Raw genomic sequence first — 19,441 nt, 5'->3', positions numbered from 1 at the left:
GTTGCTGGAGACCTTGCACTGATGAGGAAATCAGAACCATATCGTTGGTGTAACAGAGGTTGTTTATTGTTGTTTCACTGATAGTGCAACTGATTGGGAGTGAGTTCAGTTTGACATTCAGGACATCTGTGTACGTGTTAAACAGGTATGGAGAGAGAATGCCCCCATGCCAGAGCCCATTTAGGGAGTCGAAGGGGTATGACAATACGTTACCCCTTTTGACACAGAATTGCTGTGTGGAGAACCAACAACATAAAATGCCAATTAGATAGAGGTGTGACCAGTTTGTGCAGCTTCAGGAAGAACTTTAGGTAGTTTACTCTGTCAAATGCTTTTCTCACATCTACTGTACAGAACAGGAAAACAGGAGAGGCTGATGATAGGTAATAGTTCAGCAATTCTTTCGGGCTGTAGATGCAGGTGTCGGCTGAGAGGTTTGCTTTAAAGCTGAACTGGTTGTCAGTAGTGTGCAGAAAGGGGAGAAGTCTCACTAGAAGAACAGACTCAAGTATCTTCAATGCAATTGTAGTAATTGCAATCAGGTGATAATTGCCAGGGTCAGCTGCATCCTTTAGCTTGTTTTTTATTAATGGTATTAAGTCAACTAAGAGTAGGGAGCCTGGGAGAAACTAGTGAATTATGCATGCATTGAACTGAGCAGCTAGCAAAATGTAAATTATCAAATGGCAGAATTTGAAAGCTTCAGCAGGCAGACCATCGCAAGGCGATTTATGATTAGGTAGGTTGCTTATGGCATCATTAATGTTACCTGGCATAATACGATCGGCAAAATGAAACTGAATATTATCAGTAAGGAGGTAATTTACATCCCTTCGGGAGTCTTGATTGTTTATGCAATTCAGGATAGTGCTGAAGTGATCGCCCCACATTCTTGCGATAGCCTCGTCACTGATGGGTTCTCCTACTCTCTGTAATAGCTTTTTAGTTTTGGGATTTAGGGATTGAATGTCCTCCAAAGACGGGGGTAATCGCCAGATTCTAATTTTCTAGACACTGCATCAGCTCTTAGTTGCTTTTCATTCAGTCTGCAATGCTTAAAAGCAAGTTTGAACTGCCCTCTCGCCTGCCTCATTAACAGTGCAAAGCGTCCTTCCCTCAGGCTACCATTTTGCCTCCACAGTAGAAACATTTCTTTTGAATGTGTATATAGATCTTTAACCAAGTCATTCCATCCAGGTATATTACGAGAGTTGCCCTGGTAAGATCTAAAGTTATCCCTGCCAGAGGCAAGCATAGCAGAAAATTATATTCGAATAGAATTCTTTCAGAACTCTCCTGTGATGGTCGTTTCTACATTTTGGGTTAGTGCACAGTAAGGCGTCTGTCGGTTGAACTACTGACCACAGCCTGGTTTCCGTGGTTTCCCTAAAGGATCTGGTTTTCTGTTGGTTTTTAAAATCCCAGTTAACAGCAGGTGGGTGATCAGTTAGGGGGTTCATGGTAGGGAGGGATGGGGTACTGAATGACACCTGTAAGGGGATGTGATCATAGCACATTGCAAGATCGTAGCAAATGTTGCAGGTCACAATAGAATCATGAAGTTGAGGGAACATGATGCAGCAGTCCAGCCAGAAGGCTGTAATTCTGTTCACTTTATTCTGTACATAGGTACAGGAGGAGAGAGGGAGGAGCATTACATCGCTAATTTGGAAAGCGTGATTTTGACAGAAGCAAGTAAGTTCGTTATAAAATTGTTTTGTGGGGTGAGAATGAAGGTCCCCAATTATACAAATATGATCAGCAGTAGAATCGTGAATAATGCTGTGTAACTCACCTAGGATCATGCAGTATTGATCAAAATTATTGTTCATTTCCCAGGGCACATAAACATTAATTATTAGGATTTTAGTCCCTTACTGTCACTTGAAACCCCAGCAATCTATCACTCCTATAGGTCAACATATTCACCACATTGTCTAGCGATTTGTGCCACAGGAAAGAAAGGCTCCCTTTCGGGCGACCGGACATGATGTGATCTGTAACTTGCATCGATGAGGTCGAGAAAGCTCTGAAGTCTTCATGCACTGAATCACAGATGGCAAGGTCATGAGGCCAGAGGAGCTTCTCTTGTAATGCAATTATGCCTTTGAAGTTTTTGCAGAACATGTTTAGGAGAGGAATGTTCTGCTTGAGGCCAAAAATATTCCATGAGATTATATTTAGTGTATCCATGGCAACTCATGAGCATGGGAAATGAATGAGTTGATCATCTGGATGGATGGGGGGTTGGCCAGCAGGGGTGGGTATTCACTCAGCTTGGGAAGATGGCTGGCAATTGTGGTAGAAGGCGAGTCTGCGCCTGAACCCCTACTTGGGGTGTCAGTAAGTTCCCCTGGGGGGTGGAGTTGGTCCTGGATTAGGTTGCATCTTGAGACTTTTATATTAGGACCGAAATTCTTGCCTTTAAGAACATTGAGGTGTTGAAATAGGCAGGTAATCCTGTAGGCCACTTTATGTTTAATTTTGCATAAGAGTTCATGGGAGATAAGAGGGTTGGAGCCCATGAGAACCCTGACTCTCTGTACTATGGCGTCTAGCTTCACCGATGAGCGTAAATTGTGAATCACAACGTGACATCTCTTCTCAGGTTTCGGGCGAGGTGATTCACGAATGCTGGGCTTCAGTTCAGCAGACAATCGAGATGTTCTTTTATTTTTTCTACTTGTTTGTGTCTGCCAGCCCCTAATCCCCTCATGATCAATCACATCTTCATCCACAACCGGGGGTTGGGGGGTAGAGATAAGGTTGGAAGACTCACGAGGGCTGGTGATCGTCACTGAAGGTCATCTTCCACAAGGGGCAGTGGGGAGGGAGAGGAGGCTGGGGGTTCATCGGTCCTCTCCGATAGGTCTATAGGTGATGCGAGTGCTTCATCCGAGGGAGAGAGAGAGCAGTTCCCTCATGGGAGGGTAATGGCCATCTCGACTTTGCGTCGCACCCTCACTTCTCTCGTGTTGTTGGGCGGCTAGGAAATAATAGATGCCCCATTCAAAGGAGTCTGGTGGCTTGCTGTGTGACTGTCTGATTCCTGCACTCCTCTGATCGCATCCCAGACCTGTGAAAGGTTGTTATTTGTTTCCACAGTTTTAAGACTGTCGAACGATTCCTGTAATCCTTTGATCACGTCCCAGATTTGTGAAAATTTGTCTTGTGCTTCCTCAATTTTTTCTGAGGATCTGTCAGTTTTTTCTGAGAGGGTTTTTACTTTTAGAAAGGCATTTTCTGCCGTATGGTACACCACAGGTAGGCTTAGATCAGCAGGCCCCTTTGGAGGCAGATTGTAAGGGTCATCGGTGTAGATTTCAACTGAGCAGGTCCAGAGCCACTCAGTGATTATTATATTTTCTTAAGAGGATAAGCTTTTCATCGGTCGCTCCTGGAGAATCGTTTCTGGTATGAGGTCTTTGCATTTTGTATATGCAGCATTAATTTCCTCATCAGAGAAGGCTGCACTGACAGATTGTACAGTAGCTTTTGTACGGGTAGGTTGTGTCTGTGAAGTGCTCTGTGAAAAGTGCCTGACTTGCGCGATGTTCAAAGTGAATACGAAGAAGTGGAAGGAAAAAGAGAAAATAAATACTGTAGAAATTAAATCAAGTAAAGGGAAGATCAAACTATCATACGAACATTATCTCATAATTATCTAATCAGCACGTACAGATGGAACACTAAATAAACTACTGGAGAAGGATGACTCAACCCAAATCGAGAGAGTCAGCAACCTGCGGACATTGCTCTGGGGAAGTTGATGATGAAGGAACTTACTGTGAAATGTGTGACGTATGGTTCCATTATGAATGTTCTGGTATCGAGGTCAGACACACACCCAAACTTCGTAGTGATAACATATTGTACATCAGTAATAACTGCAAGAGGCCTGAACAAAGAACACACAAAAAACTCATTGAAGATGAACTTGAAGAAATAAAAGAAAACACAGAGATATTAACAAAGTTGATTAAGGATTCGGCTCAGAAAACTAGTGATGCAGTGATCAACAAAGATGAAATCCAAAACAAAATTGACAATGTTGATAAAGATGTAAAGACCATGACAAACTTGGATTAAACTTATGCTGAATCACTAAAGACAAAAAAAAGTGCTTCTGATCAAGTCTACAAATGAAGAGAACACAGCAGCAAATGAAAAGAGACAAATTATGAGTAAAATAATGGCGCCAGTTGAACAGGTTAAAACAACAAGAGATGGACACTTATTTGTAAGATTTCCAGTCAGGAAAAACTTAGAAAAGTACAAAAACAGAGATTCAGAAAATCAGCAATATATCAGTAAATGAGAAGGGTAACCTTAAACCAAAAATAAAAGTAGTCTATGTCCCAAAGGGTGAAGATGACATTGTCGGTTACACTGTAAAGAAAAATCCATGGATAGGTAGCCTCATTTTTGAAAATGACAACCTGAAAATTGTAAAGGAAATGATAGCCAAAAATGACAAATATAAACACTATGTCATCAAACGCACACCACAAATACGAAAGGCTATCTATGACAGAGGTGACAAATTGTGTACACTGTATAGCTGTTGCAAAGTATGCGACTGTTACATGCCCTATCAATGCTATAAAAGTCAGGAATTTGGTCACAGCACAACAAATTGTAGAAATGACCAAGCTTGCCCAAGATGTGGTGAAAATCACCAATCAAATGAATGTTATAGCAACATCTTCAAATGTAAAAATTGTGTAAAGAAAGACCTTAGTGATACTAAACACAAAACATATGATGGCAATAAGTGCACAGTATACTGTACAGTATAAAGAATATGTGTCAAAGGTGAAAAATAATACGGATCATGGCTTTGACTAATAATCTTCTATGCAATTTACTACAAGAAGAAAGCATATTTAAAAAAGAACTTAAGACTCTCCTATTCTGCTGGAGCTACGATACTGATGAGAAAACACTGAAAGACAATTATAAAATATAAGAAGCCCTTATTTTGAAAATGTACAAGGGCCTGCCAGAGAGGAAGTTATCCCTGTGGATGGCTGTACATAAAACCAAACAAAGTGAAACAAAGTGAAAGTGAAGACTCGACATTGGAACGGTTTGACTGGTATTGTATAAAGACAATTGTTCGCGAGTAGGGAACTTGTGTGTTGGGCACAGGTATCGTTAGGTGCCAGGGTCACTGGCACGACAGATATCGGATAAGACGGACACTGAAGGAGGTCAGCAGACTTAAAATACGTAATGTTCATCCACGATTTAAGAGTGTTACCGAAGCAAAAAAAAAAATATTTTGTTGCTGAAGAATCTCTGAACCAACAATTCTGCACCCAAAGTAATGAGAAAGAATTCGTTCTATTCTTTATGTACAGTAATCAGTAAAATACATACACTATTAAAAACTACGTACTGTATTTAAAACACATGCACTTATGTCATCGTTACATCATCGTCAGCTTCAAGTGATTAAAACGTTTTTTCTCAGAATACAGCTAAAACCTGACTGGCTGCCATGGTGATCTGTTAGTCATTGACAGCCTCTACTTCTGTTCTATTTACAGACATATTTCAATCACAAATTGTGTGTGCAGCACAAGGTCTGAACGTTACCATGATTGTGATTATTTGACTGCCGGTGGCAAAAATTATTCAATAATTTGCTTTATATAATTATTTCTTCATGAAAACAAGAATTTAATAATTTTAACTTTAATATAGTGGTATGAAAAATCTCACACAGTGTATCGTAATGAGAGTCATCACTTGCAAATCCTGTTCCTGGACCGTACTATTATGTACGACTGCAAACTGATGATGACTTTAATAACAATAAACAACAACCCTCTACAAGACAGACATGATGAAATGTATTTTATGGTGTAACTTGCATTTAAAATTCACAAGTCAAATTACAATCATTTGATCACGTATATTTTTGTGTTTTACAGAATGTTTTTGTTGAAAAGAAAATGTGTTAGTGAACATATGGTCTTAATTGTCCTACTATTTTATTATTGATGATCTAATTATCTCACACTCATTTAACTGATATTTATATAAAATAATAAACTATAATGAATAAATAACTTGAATGAAAAAATATAGAAAAAAAAGTTTTTGCTGCAATAGTGATGTTTGATTATGCTCCTGACCCCACAGTTCCGACAGAGGTCTGGTTAAACAAATCATTTATAACTAACTAACCCACAGTTCCGAAATCTGAAATATTCCAAAACTGAAACACATCTGGCCCTGAGGATTCTAGAAAAAGGATGTGTACCTGTAATCTAAATTTCATTATCTTACTTTTCATTGTAGACTCAACTTCTTTTTACTTAACAATTATGCCTTCATGTCTCGGCCTAAGCATCTACACATGCGGCTGAATTCTATTGTTTTTATCATGTTTTATTCTTCATTTTTCATCTTTTACTATGAGGTTTAATTCAAACGTTTCTACATTGGTTTATTATTCATATTCTTTGTAAAAATAATGACAGTATATTTATAGGTATATATATAGGTATCACTGGTTAAACTGACTATTGGCTTAGACGGACACCCTGAACCCGCCCCCCCCTCATTGTAGTCCATCTTAGCAAGGTTGACTGTGTGTGTGTATATATATACACATATATATATATATATATATATATATATATATATATATATATATATATATATATATATATATATATATATATATATATATATATATATATATATATATAGGTAGTGTGGTGGTTGTGGATAACACTGAGTTGTGTATATGTGGATATTCAAGGGTTACTGCAATTGTAAATTTTGAAGACTACATGCAGGGAGCAGACTCTGGAAAAACATAAAATAGGGGGAGTACCACATATTGTAGATATTTTATCTGCTCATATTCTGACCCTGTGATGCATAACATCTAACCCTCAGAATAGCAAAATAAAGAAAAATATTGTTCATACATGAAAACATCTCACCCACAGAAGAGCAAAATTAAGAAAAACATTGTCTATATATGAAGAATTGCAAATAAGTGAATGAGCCTCCAATTCCCATATATTAGTACATTTTAAATGAAGGCCTTCAAGATCACAAATTTCTGCTTTTACATCCCTTACTCACACCATAAAGTCTGGCTAGTCAACACAGAAGTACAGCGGTACTACCACTGTGCAGTCTAGTAGTCTTCCTTATCATTTTTTTACTGTTTACCTAAAACCATACTTATTTATTTTCTCAACACATTTTTGTGCTTACAGCTTGTTTATAACATCACCCTAGAAATTGGACTACAAAAGTAATACCAAAGAACTTTGAAGCTGTGCTGAATCCAATTTATGTTCCATTATTACAGTAATTTCACAAGAAAAGAAGTTATGGAAAACTGTTACATTACAAAGTTTACAAAACTTGTGAATATAAATGCCTAAGACTGTACTATGTAAAAAAAATTTCCTTACATTATTTATTACTTACCTCAAAGCTCACATCCATTTGTTAAATCTATACTGTACGGAAAAATATTCATCATACGGAAACACTTGAAGGGGGCTTAAATAAATATAATAGCTAATAGCTAAGAGAGAGAGAGAGAGAGAGAGAGAGAGAGAGAGAGAGAGAGAGAGTTATGTCTGATTATAAAAACACTCCTAAAAATTAATAACAAAGTTTTACACCATTTGTTCACAATCAAAATCTATTTTTATTGTAAAAGCATATAGTACAAGAGTTTACATTAAGAAAATAATAACCTGGAGCACTACAATCGTGTTTAAACCAATAAAGAATAAACCTGTAACTCTTTCTTGTCATCCTGAGTATCAAGAAAGTATTAGGTTACACATTATAAAACATTACTAAACTGGCCATCATATCAAAGAAATAAATTACTGACTTCTAACAAACTTATCAGGTCATATATTAAGCTCTGGAAATGCACAAAAGAGAAAAGCAAGAGGTTTCAAAGACGACTCTCATGATTTATGAGAAATTTTGGGATCCCTGAAATAACAAGGTTACCTCAAACTATAGTTTCTTACCTGAGCTGCTGTCAAGTTATAGCCTGCCCCAATATGAGCTAAAAAGGTAATAATGGCAGCAAGAACAGGAACAGTAGGTGCCATGGCTAAGCTAATGCTCTGAACATAAGCTGACTTTTCCAACAACCTTCTCTCTCGAGATCTTATTTCTGGAAAAAAATCAATAGTGATAATATTAGGTACCATAAACAAAACCATGATTTCTGTCCTTACTCTCATAACATAAATACATTTTTGTTGATAATTCTGACAAGTCCTATGATAATTATGCACTTTTACTAAATGGTATGATTAATCTAAAGCGTCTCTTCATAATATTGCTCACACCACAGAGGATGCAATACTGTTATGTAAATATGAAATACCTTCAATCAGAGAATAGTGAAATACAACCAAAATAACACTTCTGCATAGGAAGTTCATTATACAAATACCTGTACATCAACGCTCCTTTATCATTCTTTTCACACTGTTCATGTCTGTCAACTCTAAGGCTAGGCTAGTAATTTATTTCATTTAAGAGTTTGCTTCTGAATTTTTTCTTCTTCTGATCTGAGTACCTTATTTGGTCATTTTTTTCTATAGAAGCTGTTTTGATGTATAAAAGCGATCTACAAGTGACTTGGGTTTGCCCATTCTTAAGCAACTGTACTAACCCTATAGGGATTCAGCTTACTACAAGCTGGATCTGTCCCAGAACACACATCTCTCAAGGTACCAACACACAAGCGATATGATATCAGAGTTTGGTGTCATTTTAAACTTGAAGAGCTGTATTATATCATATGTTAAAAACAGAAACACAAAAGCAAAATATCAATATTGTGGGTAAGAATTCAGTGTAAATAAAAATTTTATGTTACTTTTATTAAAAAGTCACTAAAAATAAAAACAGAGATATCTTAATCATTTTTGTACCATACTGGACACAAGGGCTTGCAACACAAGTGAGATGCACACAAATCACAGCACAGACAAAGGAGGTAGGCAGGTAGCCTATCTGTGTTTCGCACAGCCTACCATGGTTTTGAGACCATTAATGTATTTTTATACAGCATTTTTCTTATCAGTTGTTACCATATTTTATTACCATACACGAGATACAAACTGTGCATGTTAACTATTGACCTAGGCTAGGTTTTACACTCACAGAATCCATTTGCTTAAGTCAAATAGGCTATTACAGTTGTATTTGAGATAAAGATAATGGTAATGAATTGATATGTTACTTAATGATTCCATTTATACTGTATTCATTATCATGTTATTCATCATTGTAACATGTCAAAAAAAAAAAAAAAAAAAAAAAAATCGTCAGTCCGCCATTTTTAATGACTAATGTTTACATTCTCAGAATCAGCTGATGGCGCTAGGTCAATTCGTCCCCGGCCAATTCGTCGCCAGTCAATTCATCCCCGCCAACTCGTCGCCAATTCAATTCGTCGTAGAACAATTTGTCCCCAAGTTAACTCGTCGTTGGGCATTTTCTCTCCAATGAAGACACTAGGTTGTTTGTTTTTTTCTTATTATTTTCCTGTTTTGGACAGTTGAAAACAAAAGGTTTTTACTTAGATCAAGTTATTTCTAAAGAATACACCCATCCAACAACATGGCTACCTGCAAGATTTTAACGTCTGAGAAAGGAAAAAACAAAGTGGTGAATCAAGAGAATTATATATATACTAAGAATAAGGAAAGCGCTGATAGACTGAAGATCTACTGGAGGTGTGAAAATCATGCATGCAAGGCGAGACTTCATACAGATGAAAACTATTCAGAGATTAAGAAGGTTGGTATCCACAATCATGCTTCAACTGCCGCAGAGGTAAATGTGAGGACTGCGGTCTCAAATATTAAAGAAAAATCAATTTCATCTCGTGGCGCACCTCGCTCAATAATTGCTGGTGAAGTTGAAAAAGTTAAACAAATGTGCTTTATCACAAATTCCTCGGTTGGAACAACTCGGTAAGTATATCAGGCGTTGGAGGCAAGCAGATGTTAATTATCCCATAACCCCACAAACAAATGTTGGGTTCTCCATTCCAAGTGAATATTCTTGCTTAGACACTAATGAAATTTTTTTACAGTATGATAGTGGAATCGAAGATTCAAGCAGAATTCTGATATTTGCAAGTGATGAAGCGCTGAGACATTTAAAAGTGTACAAGAATTGGGCGGCAGACGGAACATTTAAATGCTGTTCTAGTATATTTTTTCAACTATATATAGTGCACGTACAGATTGATACTTTAAGTGTACCACGATTGTTCGCAGTGCTATCAAACAAAAGCCAAAACACATATAATAGACTTTTTGCCAAAATAAGTGAATTGCTGCAGGGACGAAGTCCCAGATTGCATGACTATGGATTTTGAAAAAGCAGCCCATAATGGATTTCTTGAATCGTTTCCTGCGTCAAATTTATCATGCTGCTTGTTTCATTTAGGGCAAAATGTGTACAAGCATATCGTTCAGAAGGAATGAAAAGCAGATATCACCAAGATGACAGTTTTAGTCTTAAAATGCGCTGTTTTGTTGCCCTTGCCTTCTTGCCGGTAGATGGTGTTGTCGATGGCTACGAGGAACTTGTAGATGATGATGATATTCCACAATCGGTAGTTTCCTATTTTGAGAATAATTACATAGGACCCCTTAGAGGAAGAGGAGAAAGGAGGCGACGTCTTGAACCACCATATCCATGAACTATTTGGAATGTTTGGGATGGATGCATGTCGGGGATTGCTAGAACTACAAATAGTTTAGAAGCTTACCACAGTGCACTAAAAGACAGTGAATATGAGTCATCCAAATATTTAGAAGCTCAAAGATGTTTTGAAAAGTGAGGAAAGGTTTGCTAGTGCCAAACTGCAGAAATTTATTCAAGGAGATGATCCAAGGCAAAAGAAAAAATACAGAGACATGAACTTTCGTATAAAAAATGTCATGGAGAAATATGATCCCAACCAAAAAATTACCTTTTTGAAAGCAATCGCACATAATCTTAAATTTTAGAAATTAAATGCTTAACCAATTTTTTTTTAGAATTTTATTGTAACTACAGTACTTTTTTCATTTTATAGTATCTTGTACGTTGACTATAAATTTAACTGAAAATAAACATTATTTCCACATTTTTTATTGTATTTATATTGTAACTACCTCCCTTTCCTAAAAAAAGATGCAATATTCGAAGCAAAGTTTCTAAAAATTAGTTTTGAACCAAAATTGTCATTAGACAATTTTAGTAGCTAATGAAGGTCAGAATGAGAATGCGAAAATAAATCATTGAACTTGACTGTTTGGCCAACAACGCATTGACTTGGGGACTAATTGGTCAGCAGCGAATTGAATTGGCTGGCAGATTTAATTGTGGCGTCGACGAATTGACCAACGACGAATTGCCATCGATGAACTGACCAGATGCCCAGCTGATTAACCTTACTAGTGACAAAATTAGGAGAATGATTGTTTAGTTGCTAAAAGAAACAAATGTATTACTGGAATTATTATTTTTGTTTTTGTATAAATGTAAACTGGGTATACAAAGGTAAACTAACATACTTTAGGTTAAAGTAAAATCCTTCAAAATCGCAAAACAGCTGTTTCCCGATTCATGTGTGTAGTTATACACGGTGTTATTTATGTCAGTTCTTTGGTAAGTGGTTGTTAATTATAAGAGATCATTATGAATTATTACATAGCCATAAGTTTGGTAATCTTGTTTGAAAGCCTAGCCTACTACAATCTACCTGAAAATAAAATTTGTTCAATTTGTAATTCACAGTGTTTGTGCATTACATTATAACACAATGTGTTTATATCTGTAGTACATCTGGCATTTCTCGATAATGAACATTCAATGCAAATTCATTTTAAGAACACTACTTAAAAGTTATCGGAATTAATAAGGGCATGTGTACATAGGTACCCTATGCACACAATTGTATTTATCTTTTGGTTCATAAAAATAAAAAAATAGAAAATACAGTAAATAGATAAATGAAAATACTGTAGTATAAAATATAAATAAATTAGCAAAGGAGTGTGTGTGTTACTGTATTAGGCTTTGATGAAAACACCTCAGCTGTTGTTATCTGTCTCTCTCTCTCTCTTTCTCTTTATAGAGGGATGAATGAAATTTTACTTAGCATTTCCCAACGTTCTGTGAGAGAGAGAGAGAGAGAGAGAGAGAGAGAGAGAGAGAGAGAGAGAGAGAGAGAGAGAGAGAGAGAGAGAGAGAGTTTTAGTTTGCCGTTTGAGATGGTTTTGTAAAGTAACGTAAGTTTTGAGAGAGAGAGAGAGAGAGAGAGAGAGAGAGAGAGAGAGAGAGAGAGAGAGAGAGAGAGAGAGAGAGAGAGTGTGTGTGTAATTGTCGTTAGTGAGTGTTTCAGTTGTTGGAAGAGGGATAAGGGTCGTTAGTTGGAGTTTGTTAACGGCGCTGTCTGTCTGTGAAAATGTGAAGGAGATTTCGGTTTTGGGGGAGTCTTTAGTCAGAGCTAGTGCCGGTCAGTGGTTTCGTGTTGGACAGTTTTTTGTATGTTTTTCCGAGAGTTGTTAGTTTTTCTTGTTGGTGTGCTATTTTATTGTGTGTATATGGTTCTATTTCCTTTTTTTTATTTATATTTCCTTGTTGTGTAGAGTCTGTTTTCAGTTTTGTTTGTGTGGTTTTGTGTGCTGGTTGGCGACCGTGGACACCTTAATCCATCTCCCAGCAGCCGAGGATCAGGGTGAGTGTTGTGTGTGGTTATATGTTCTATGTATCTGTGTTGTGTGTTGTTTTTGTGTTTTTGAATTCTGCCACATCTTTCTATAATGTACCTCAGTACTGTACATAAAAACAGGAAACTAAACAGACTCCAGGAAGTTCACCAAAGCCACTGAATGAGTATTTGTATATGTAGATACACTGTCCCATTTTTTTCACTTTGCTTGATTTACTGTTCCATATTCATTACAGGTTATGAGACACAAATTGATTATGTTTTGGTTAGGAAGGAAGACAAGAAAATCATTACGAATTGCAAGGTTATTCCAAATCAATCTGTTGTAGCACAGCATAAACCAGTAGTGGCAATAAGGAAAAGAAAAGCCCAAGCCAGGAATAGCAAGATTAAAACTTGGAAGCTGAAGGGGGAGAAGACAAGAGAGTTCAGAAGTAAAGTGGAAAGAGCCAGAGAAGAGAGACGTGTGAGTGGAACGTCAGAATCGCCTGAGGAGATATGGGATGATATGAAAGAGACTGTGGTGCCAGCAGCAGCAGAGGTGTGTGGGAGGACAAGTGGTAAACAGCAACAGGAAAAAGAAACATGATGGTGGAATCAAGAGGTTCAAACAGCTGTGAAGGAAAAGAGTATAGCCAGAAGAGGGGGGGGGAAAGAAGATAACTACCAAACAAGAGAGGAGTATAGATGGATAAAGAAGGAAACAAAGAAAGTGGTAGTGATTGCAAAGGGAGCAGCCAGGAGAGAATGGTATGAGAAGATGGAAACACCTGAGGGAGAAAAGATAATCTGCTGAATTTCAGAAGCGAGAAGAAAAGACAGGCAGGATGTAGGAGAGGTAGAAATTATTAAAGATGAAAATGGAAATATCTTAATTGAGGAAGAGAAGGTCAGGAGAAGATGGAAAGACTATTTTTCACAACTATTAAACAATGAGAATGAGTGTGAAGAACTGGAAAATGTTCCTCCAGTAGAAGGACCAATAGCAAACATCAGAGTGAAGTCGAGAATGCTATAAAGAAAGGAAAAGTAAATAAAGCTGCAGGAAAGTCAGAGGTAGCAATAGAAATGATTAAAGCATTGGGAAATCTAGGCAAAGAGTGGGTGCACACACTACTGGAAAAGATCTGGGATGTAGAGGAAATGCCAAGGGACTGGAGCAATAGTTGGATGATTAAAATGTATAAACAAAAAGGAGACATGTTAAACTGTGGGAACTACAGAGGAATAAAGCTTTTGGAGCATGTATTCAAGATACTAAAAAGAACAGTAGTGTAATGATATATGAATAACGTAAATATAACAGAGAGAAAAAGAACTGAGAAGAGAACCAGTGATTATATATATATATATATATATATATATATATATATATATATATATATATATATATATATATATATATATATATATATATATATATATATATATATATATATATATATAGAGAGAGAGAGAGAGAGAGAGAGAGAGAGAGAGAGAGAGAGAGAGAGATTGGAAGCAAATGAACAGAGAGAGAGAGGGAATAGCAAAACAGGAAGTGTTATGACTGTGTCGTGTATTCCAATCTCTCTCTCTCTCTATGTCTCGTTTCATTATTATTCCATTTTCTCTCTCTCTCTATATATAACTGGTTCTCTTCTCAGTTCTTTTTCTCTCTTTTATATTTATGTTATCATATATCATTACAGTAGAAGGAAGGTTGAGAGAGCTGATAGATATACATGGGCAGCAGTTTGGGTCTGTGAAAGGAAAGTGCACAATGGATGCTGTGTTTATAGTAAGACAAGTCCAAGAGGAGTATCTAGAAGGAAATAGGAAAGTTTACTTGTGTTTTGTGGATCTTGAAAAGGTGTATGACAGGGTACCCAGAAGAGTAGTCTATTGGTGTTTGAGAAAGAGAGAAGTACCAGAGAAGTTGGTAAGGTTAGTGAAGATGATGTATGAGGGTGCAAGAACTACTGTACAAACAAAATATGGGGAGAACGAGACATTCCCTGTGGAGGTGGGTCTCCATCAGGGATCAGCTCTGAGTCCATTCTCGTTCCTCTTTGTTATAGACACTGACATCAGAATTAAGGAACGACGATGAACAGTGGGATCTGTTGTGTGCTGACGATTTAGTCATTATAGCAGACACAGAAGAAGAACTGCAAGAAAGGTTTTTAGCACGGAAAGGAGCCCTAGAAACGAAAGGATTTAACGTGAACATTGGAAAGACAGAGCTGATGACTAATACTAGAGGAGGACATGAAGTAGTAAGCATTCAAGTGGAAGATGGTACAGTGCTAAAGCAGAACAATGAGTTTAACTATTTGGGATCAATAATAACAGGAGAGGGAGGTACTGAGAAAGCAGTGAGACAGAGAGTGAAAGAAGCATGGCAAAATGGAGAGAAGTAACTGGAGTTGTTTTAGACAAGGAAATGTCATTAAAGCTCAAAATGAAGATTTATATCAGGCTCGTACTATTATATGGGGCAGAAACCTGGGCATTTAAGAGGAAAGAGGAGGGACTGTGGGAAAGAACCGAGATGAGGATGGTGAGATGGACTGCTGGAATATCACTACTGGAAGGGAGGGAGAGTCAAGATATAAGAAGAATGTCTGGTATATGTAATGTAAAGGAGAAGGCTAGGGAAGCTCGTTTGAGATACTATGGCCATGTAATAAGAAGAGAGGAGGTTAAGTTAAGTATACCTTAGTTTAACCAGACCACTGAGCTGATTAACAGCTCTCCTAGGGCTGGCCTGAAGGATCAGATATATTTTACTTGGCTAAGAACCAATTGGGTTATCTAGCAATGGGACCTACAGCTTATTGTGGAATCCGAACCACATTATAGCGAGAAATTAATTTCTATCACCAGAAATAAATTCCTCTAATTCTTCATTGGTCGGTTGGAGAATCGAACGCGGGGCCAGCAGAGTGCTAGCTGAGAACGGTACCCACCTGTCCAATGAGGACTAGTTCTTTTTCATGTACGGTGTCATATGAGCAATATCACTGTAATGGAGTGGTGAGATGGCAGTTTTGTGTAAGACTTGTGTAAGACTTTGATTCATCTTCAGGTAAGGTGAATTTTACATTTTCACTCAAATTAGTGAAGTGGAGTTACTTTTAATCAAGAGAGAGGTGTTTTGTAGTGTTCAGTATTGATTTAATGGTGGATGCCATAAGTTTTCTGCAAGAGTTTTCTTAGTTTGGTTCAGTGTTATTTAAAGTGAGGAACAGGTGTGTGTTCAGGCAGGAATGAATAACAACCCTGTTTTCTCATAATACCTGTTTATCATGTTTTATGTAGGATGTTAATATTCCGGGTTTGTCTGAAGGTGGACACACCTAGTATGATTTCCTTAATTGTTATAATTTCACAGTACTTTTATACTGTAGTATAAAAATTATGAATGACAGGTGATAATCTTAGTACCCAGGCTACTCATAGTTAATCATAAGTCTAGTTTTGATGAAATTGCTTGTGATTAAGCTGAATGTTTTTGTGTAGCGATAATTTCTGATATTCTCCTGGCTTGAGAACAAGTAAAACCTTATTTTTTGGCGTGATATAAATTACTGTCATTAGCTATGGATATGTCTGTGTTATTGGATAAGACTATTCAGCCAGGTTTAACAGCTGAAGAGGCTCAGGTATTTGTTAAGGAACAGCTGAAAATTATGCACGACAGGGAAGATAGGTTATCTGAGAGAGAAGACAAGAGAAGGAAAGAGGAGATAACCAAGAAGGAAAGGGCTGAGAAGGAGAAGGATAGGGCTGAGAAAGAGAAGGACAAGAAGTTCAAGCTAGAAATTGCTTGGAGGGAGATAAAAGAGAGAGCAAAAGAGATGGAGGAGAGAGAGGAAGAAAGAAAACATTGAACTCACAAGTTGGTCGGTGGAGGGCTGCATTGGTAGTTAACAAAGGGAGTTACATTTTCAATCATTGCCTACAAAACAAGAGGAAATGAAACTCCCTAAGGATATTAAAGCGACTAAGCTACTGGTGCTCCATCTATTGCTAAGTTTGTTTATTAATGGGAAACTACTGACAATATCCCCTTACCAAGAATAAACATACTTCACATCAGTCACTTAAAGACACTGGCTTAACATATTAGCTCCGATATTATCTGACCCTTTAAAATTGCAAGAAATGGCAAAGGTTACTGTATCAAATGCAGAGGTAAGTTCTATTAAGTAAGAGGAGTACTTTAATAGCAAGGCTAAACCCAGGAAGTTGAATAAGGGAGGGGAAGTTCTTGTTATGCTTCCTACCAATTCTAATAAGTTTTTAATGCAATGGAAAGGTCCATATGTTATCAATGGCTGCCACAATAATGTAACAGATTATTTTGTGAAAGTAGGAAAACATAGCAATTCATACCATGCTAACATGATTAAACATTAATGTTCTTCAGGACGCCATCAAAATTAAATCCTTGGATGTCTTGTTTTCAAGTGAGTTAATTAATGCAAGTGTAACACATTAACATGGTTCTGACAGTGGGGATATAGAATTTTGGGATACTTAACCTAGTCCCATTCACATAAACCGCAATATTGCAGAATTGCAGAAATCTGAATTACAGGGTTTATTAGACACATTCAAAGATGTAATTTGTGATGAACCAGGTGTTACTAGACACCTAGAACATCATATGTACTTGACTTCAGATATTCCATTTCAGTGTAAGAACTATCCAATACCTATTAACTTGGTAGAAACATTCAACAAAGAAGTTGATAAAATTAAGGCTTTGTATACAACTGAACATTCAAACTCTCCTTATTGCTCACCTGTGGTGCTTCATGGAGTTTGTACATTGATTTGAGAGAGCTAAACTCAAGTCCCATATTTGATGCTGAACCAATGCCAAGTATAAGAGTCCCTCCATGAATTTTCTAGTAAGTACTTTTTTTACTGAACTTGATTTATGTAAAGGCTACTGGCAAGTTCCAAAGGATTTAGATTCAAAGAAATATAAGCTGCTTTTCCTACAAAATATTGTTTAATGCAGTTTAAGATAATGCCTTTTGGGTTAAAACTTCTTGTGCAACTTTTGTCAAATTAATGTGCAAAGTACTTGCAGGTCTTTCTAATAATAGTTGTTACTTTGATAACAGTTATATATTCTAGTAATTTAAAACACATTCAGATTGTTTTAGACAGGTTAAGGGAACATGGATTAACTGTTGGTCAAAGTAAATGCTTTTTTGCATTTGAAAATTTGAAGTACTTAAGATTTTCAATGGGCAATAATGTATTGTGTACTTTGGATGACAGGGTTAAAGATATGATCAATATGCCCTCACCTACTACCAAAAAGCAGTTAAGGTCATTTATGGGAACTGTAGGATTCTATAATAGGTTTATCCCAAATTTTTCAAGTGTGTCTGCTCCTTTGACTGATTTTCTTAAGCAAGGAAGCAGGAATATTTTGCAATGGTCAAATGACCAGGGTAAAAGTTTTCAGGAACTTAAGAAATGTCTTTCTGATCACCCCATTTTAATCTTGCTTGATAATAATAAGATTTTCTTCTTAAGAACTGATGCTTCATATGACAGAATGAGTGCTGTGCTGTTACAAGAGACTGAGGGTATCTGGAAACCTGTTTGTTATGCCAGTAAGAAATTCTCTCAAACTGAGAACATTACTCTTCCATAGAAAAGGAGTGTTGTGCCATGGTATGGGGAATCCAAAGATTTAAGGAATATCTTTATGGGATAGAATCTGTTCTTCAAACAGACCGTTTACCAATTACCTATTTGAAGAACCTAAAGAATACGAATGACAGGTTACTGAGATGGGCATGAAGTCTGCAACCTTCTTCCTTTCATGTGCAATATATTAAAGGGCAATAATATTGGAGCTGATATGTTAAGCTGTCTTTAAATGACTGATATGAAGTTTGTTTTTTCTTGGTATGGGGATATTGTCAGTAGTTTCCTATTAGTAATAAACAAACTTAGCAATAGATGGAGCATCTGTAGCTCAGTTGCTTTAATATCCTTGGGGAGTTTCATTTCCTCGTTTCATAGGCAATGAGTAAAATGTAAAACAACCATTGTTAACCACCAATGCAGTCTTCCACCGACCAACCTGTGAGTTGGATGTTTTCTTTAATTATTATTTACTTTAATGTTATGTACATATGCTGTTCTGTATTTTGTATGTATACTGTTTAGTATTTTGTATTATTCGCTCACTACAGTATTCTGGAAGTACAATTAGTGATTTTTCGTGGATTCTAAGCAAGTGTTAATATATATATTTGCAGCATCCCTCCCTCTTCGATACACCACATTTCACCTCACAACCACTCTGCTATATGTGACAAGTGCTGATAGTTTCCTGCATGTTGGTGCCCATTTTGGTACTATCCCTGCTGTGGATTCCTAGGTAACTCGTCATTTTGCCGACTGAACTATGTGAAAGTGCAGATATTACCTATAGCTGATTTTGTCTGATAACTTTGCTTTATGTTGGCTCCAAGCGACTTGTCTTCTTGAATTTTTCTGGCTACATGTATTGCTCTGCCCAATTATAATCAATAGCTTATTATTCTTATTGTGTGTGATTACTGTATATTTGTATGTGGACATGATATATATTTGCATAAATATATGTCTATCTTTGTATTTTAATTTTCTAATCTAACTGACATACAGTTTTTTGAACCGCAGTCAATGGCTCATCAA

At 36.8% G+C, this 19,441-nt stretch overlaps 1 protein-coding gene across 10 annotated transcripts in view; it reads right to left on the bottom strand.

The window, feature by feature from the left end:
- Positions 1–19,441, bottom strand: part of LOC136828667 (ATP-binding cassette sub-family C member 5-like) — a 323,720-nt gene that overhangs the window by 215,964 nt on the left and 88,315 nt on the right. For all 10 annotated transcript variants that reach the window (XM_067086736.1, XM_067086729.1, XM_067086727.1 and 7 more), the window contains exon 11: positions 8,025–8,173. In XM_067086736.1, the coding sequence (XP_066942837.1) occupies positions 8,025–8,173 (149 nt within the window). The remainder of the gene's footprint in view (positions 1–8,024; positions 8,174–19,441) is intronic.

This window comes from Macrobrachium rosenbergii, chromosome 43 (genome assembly GCF_040412425.1).
Source record: "Macrobrachium rosenbergii isolate ZJJX-2024 chromosome 43, ASM4041242v1, whole genome shotgun sequence".
Classification (NCBI taxonomy): domain Eukaryota; kingdom Metazoa; phylum Arthropoda; class Malacostraca; order Decapoda; family Palaemonidae; genus Macrobrachium; species Macrobrachium rosenbergii.
Note: the sequence above shows the minus strand (reverse complement) of the source record. Positions and strands in the feature narration are given on the sequence as shown.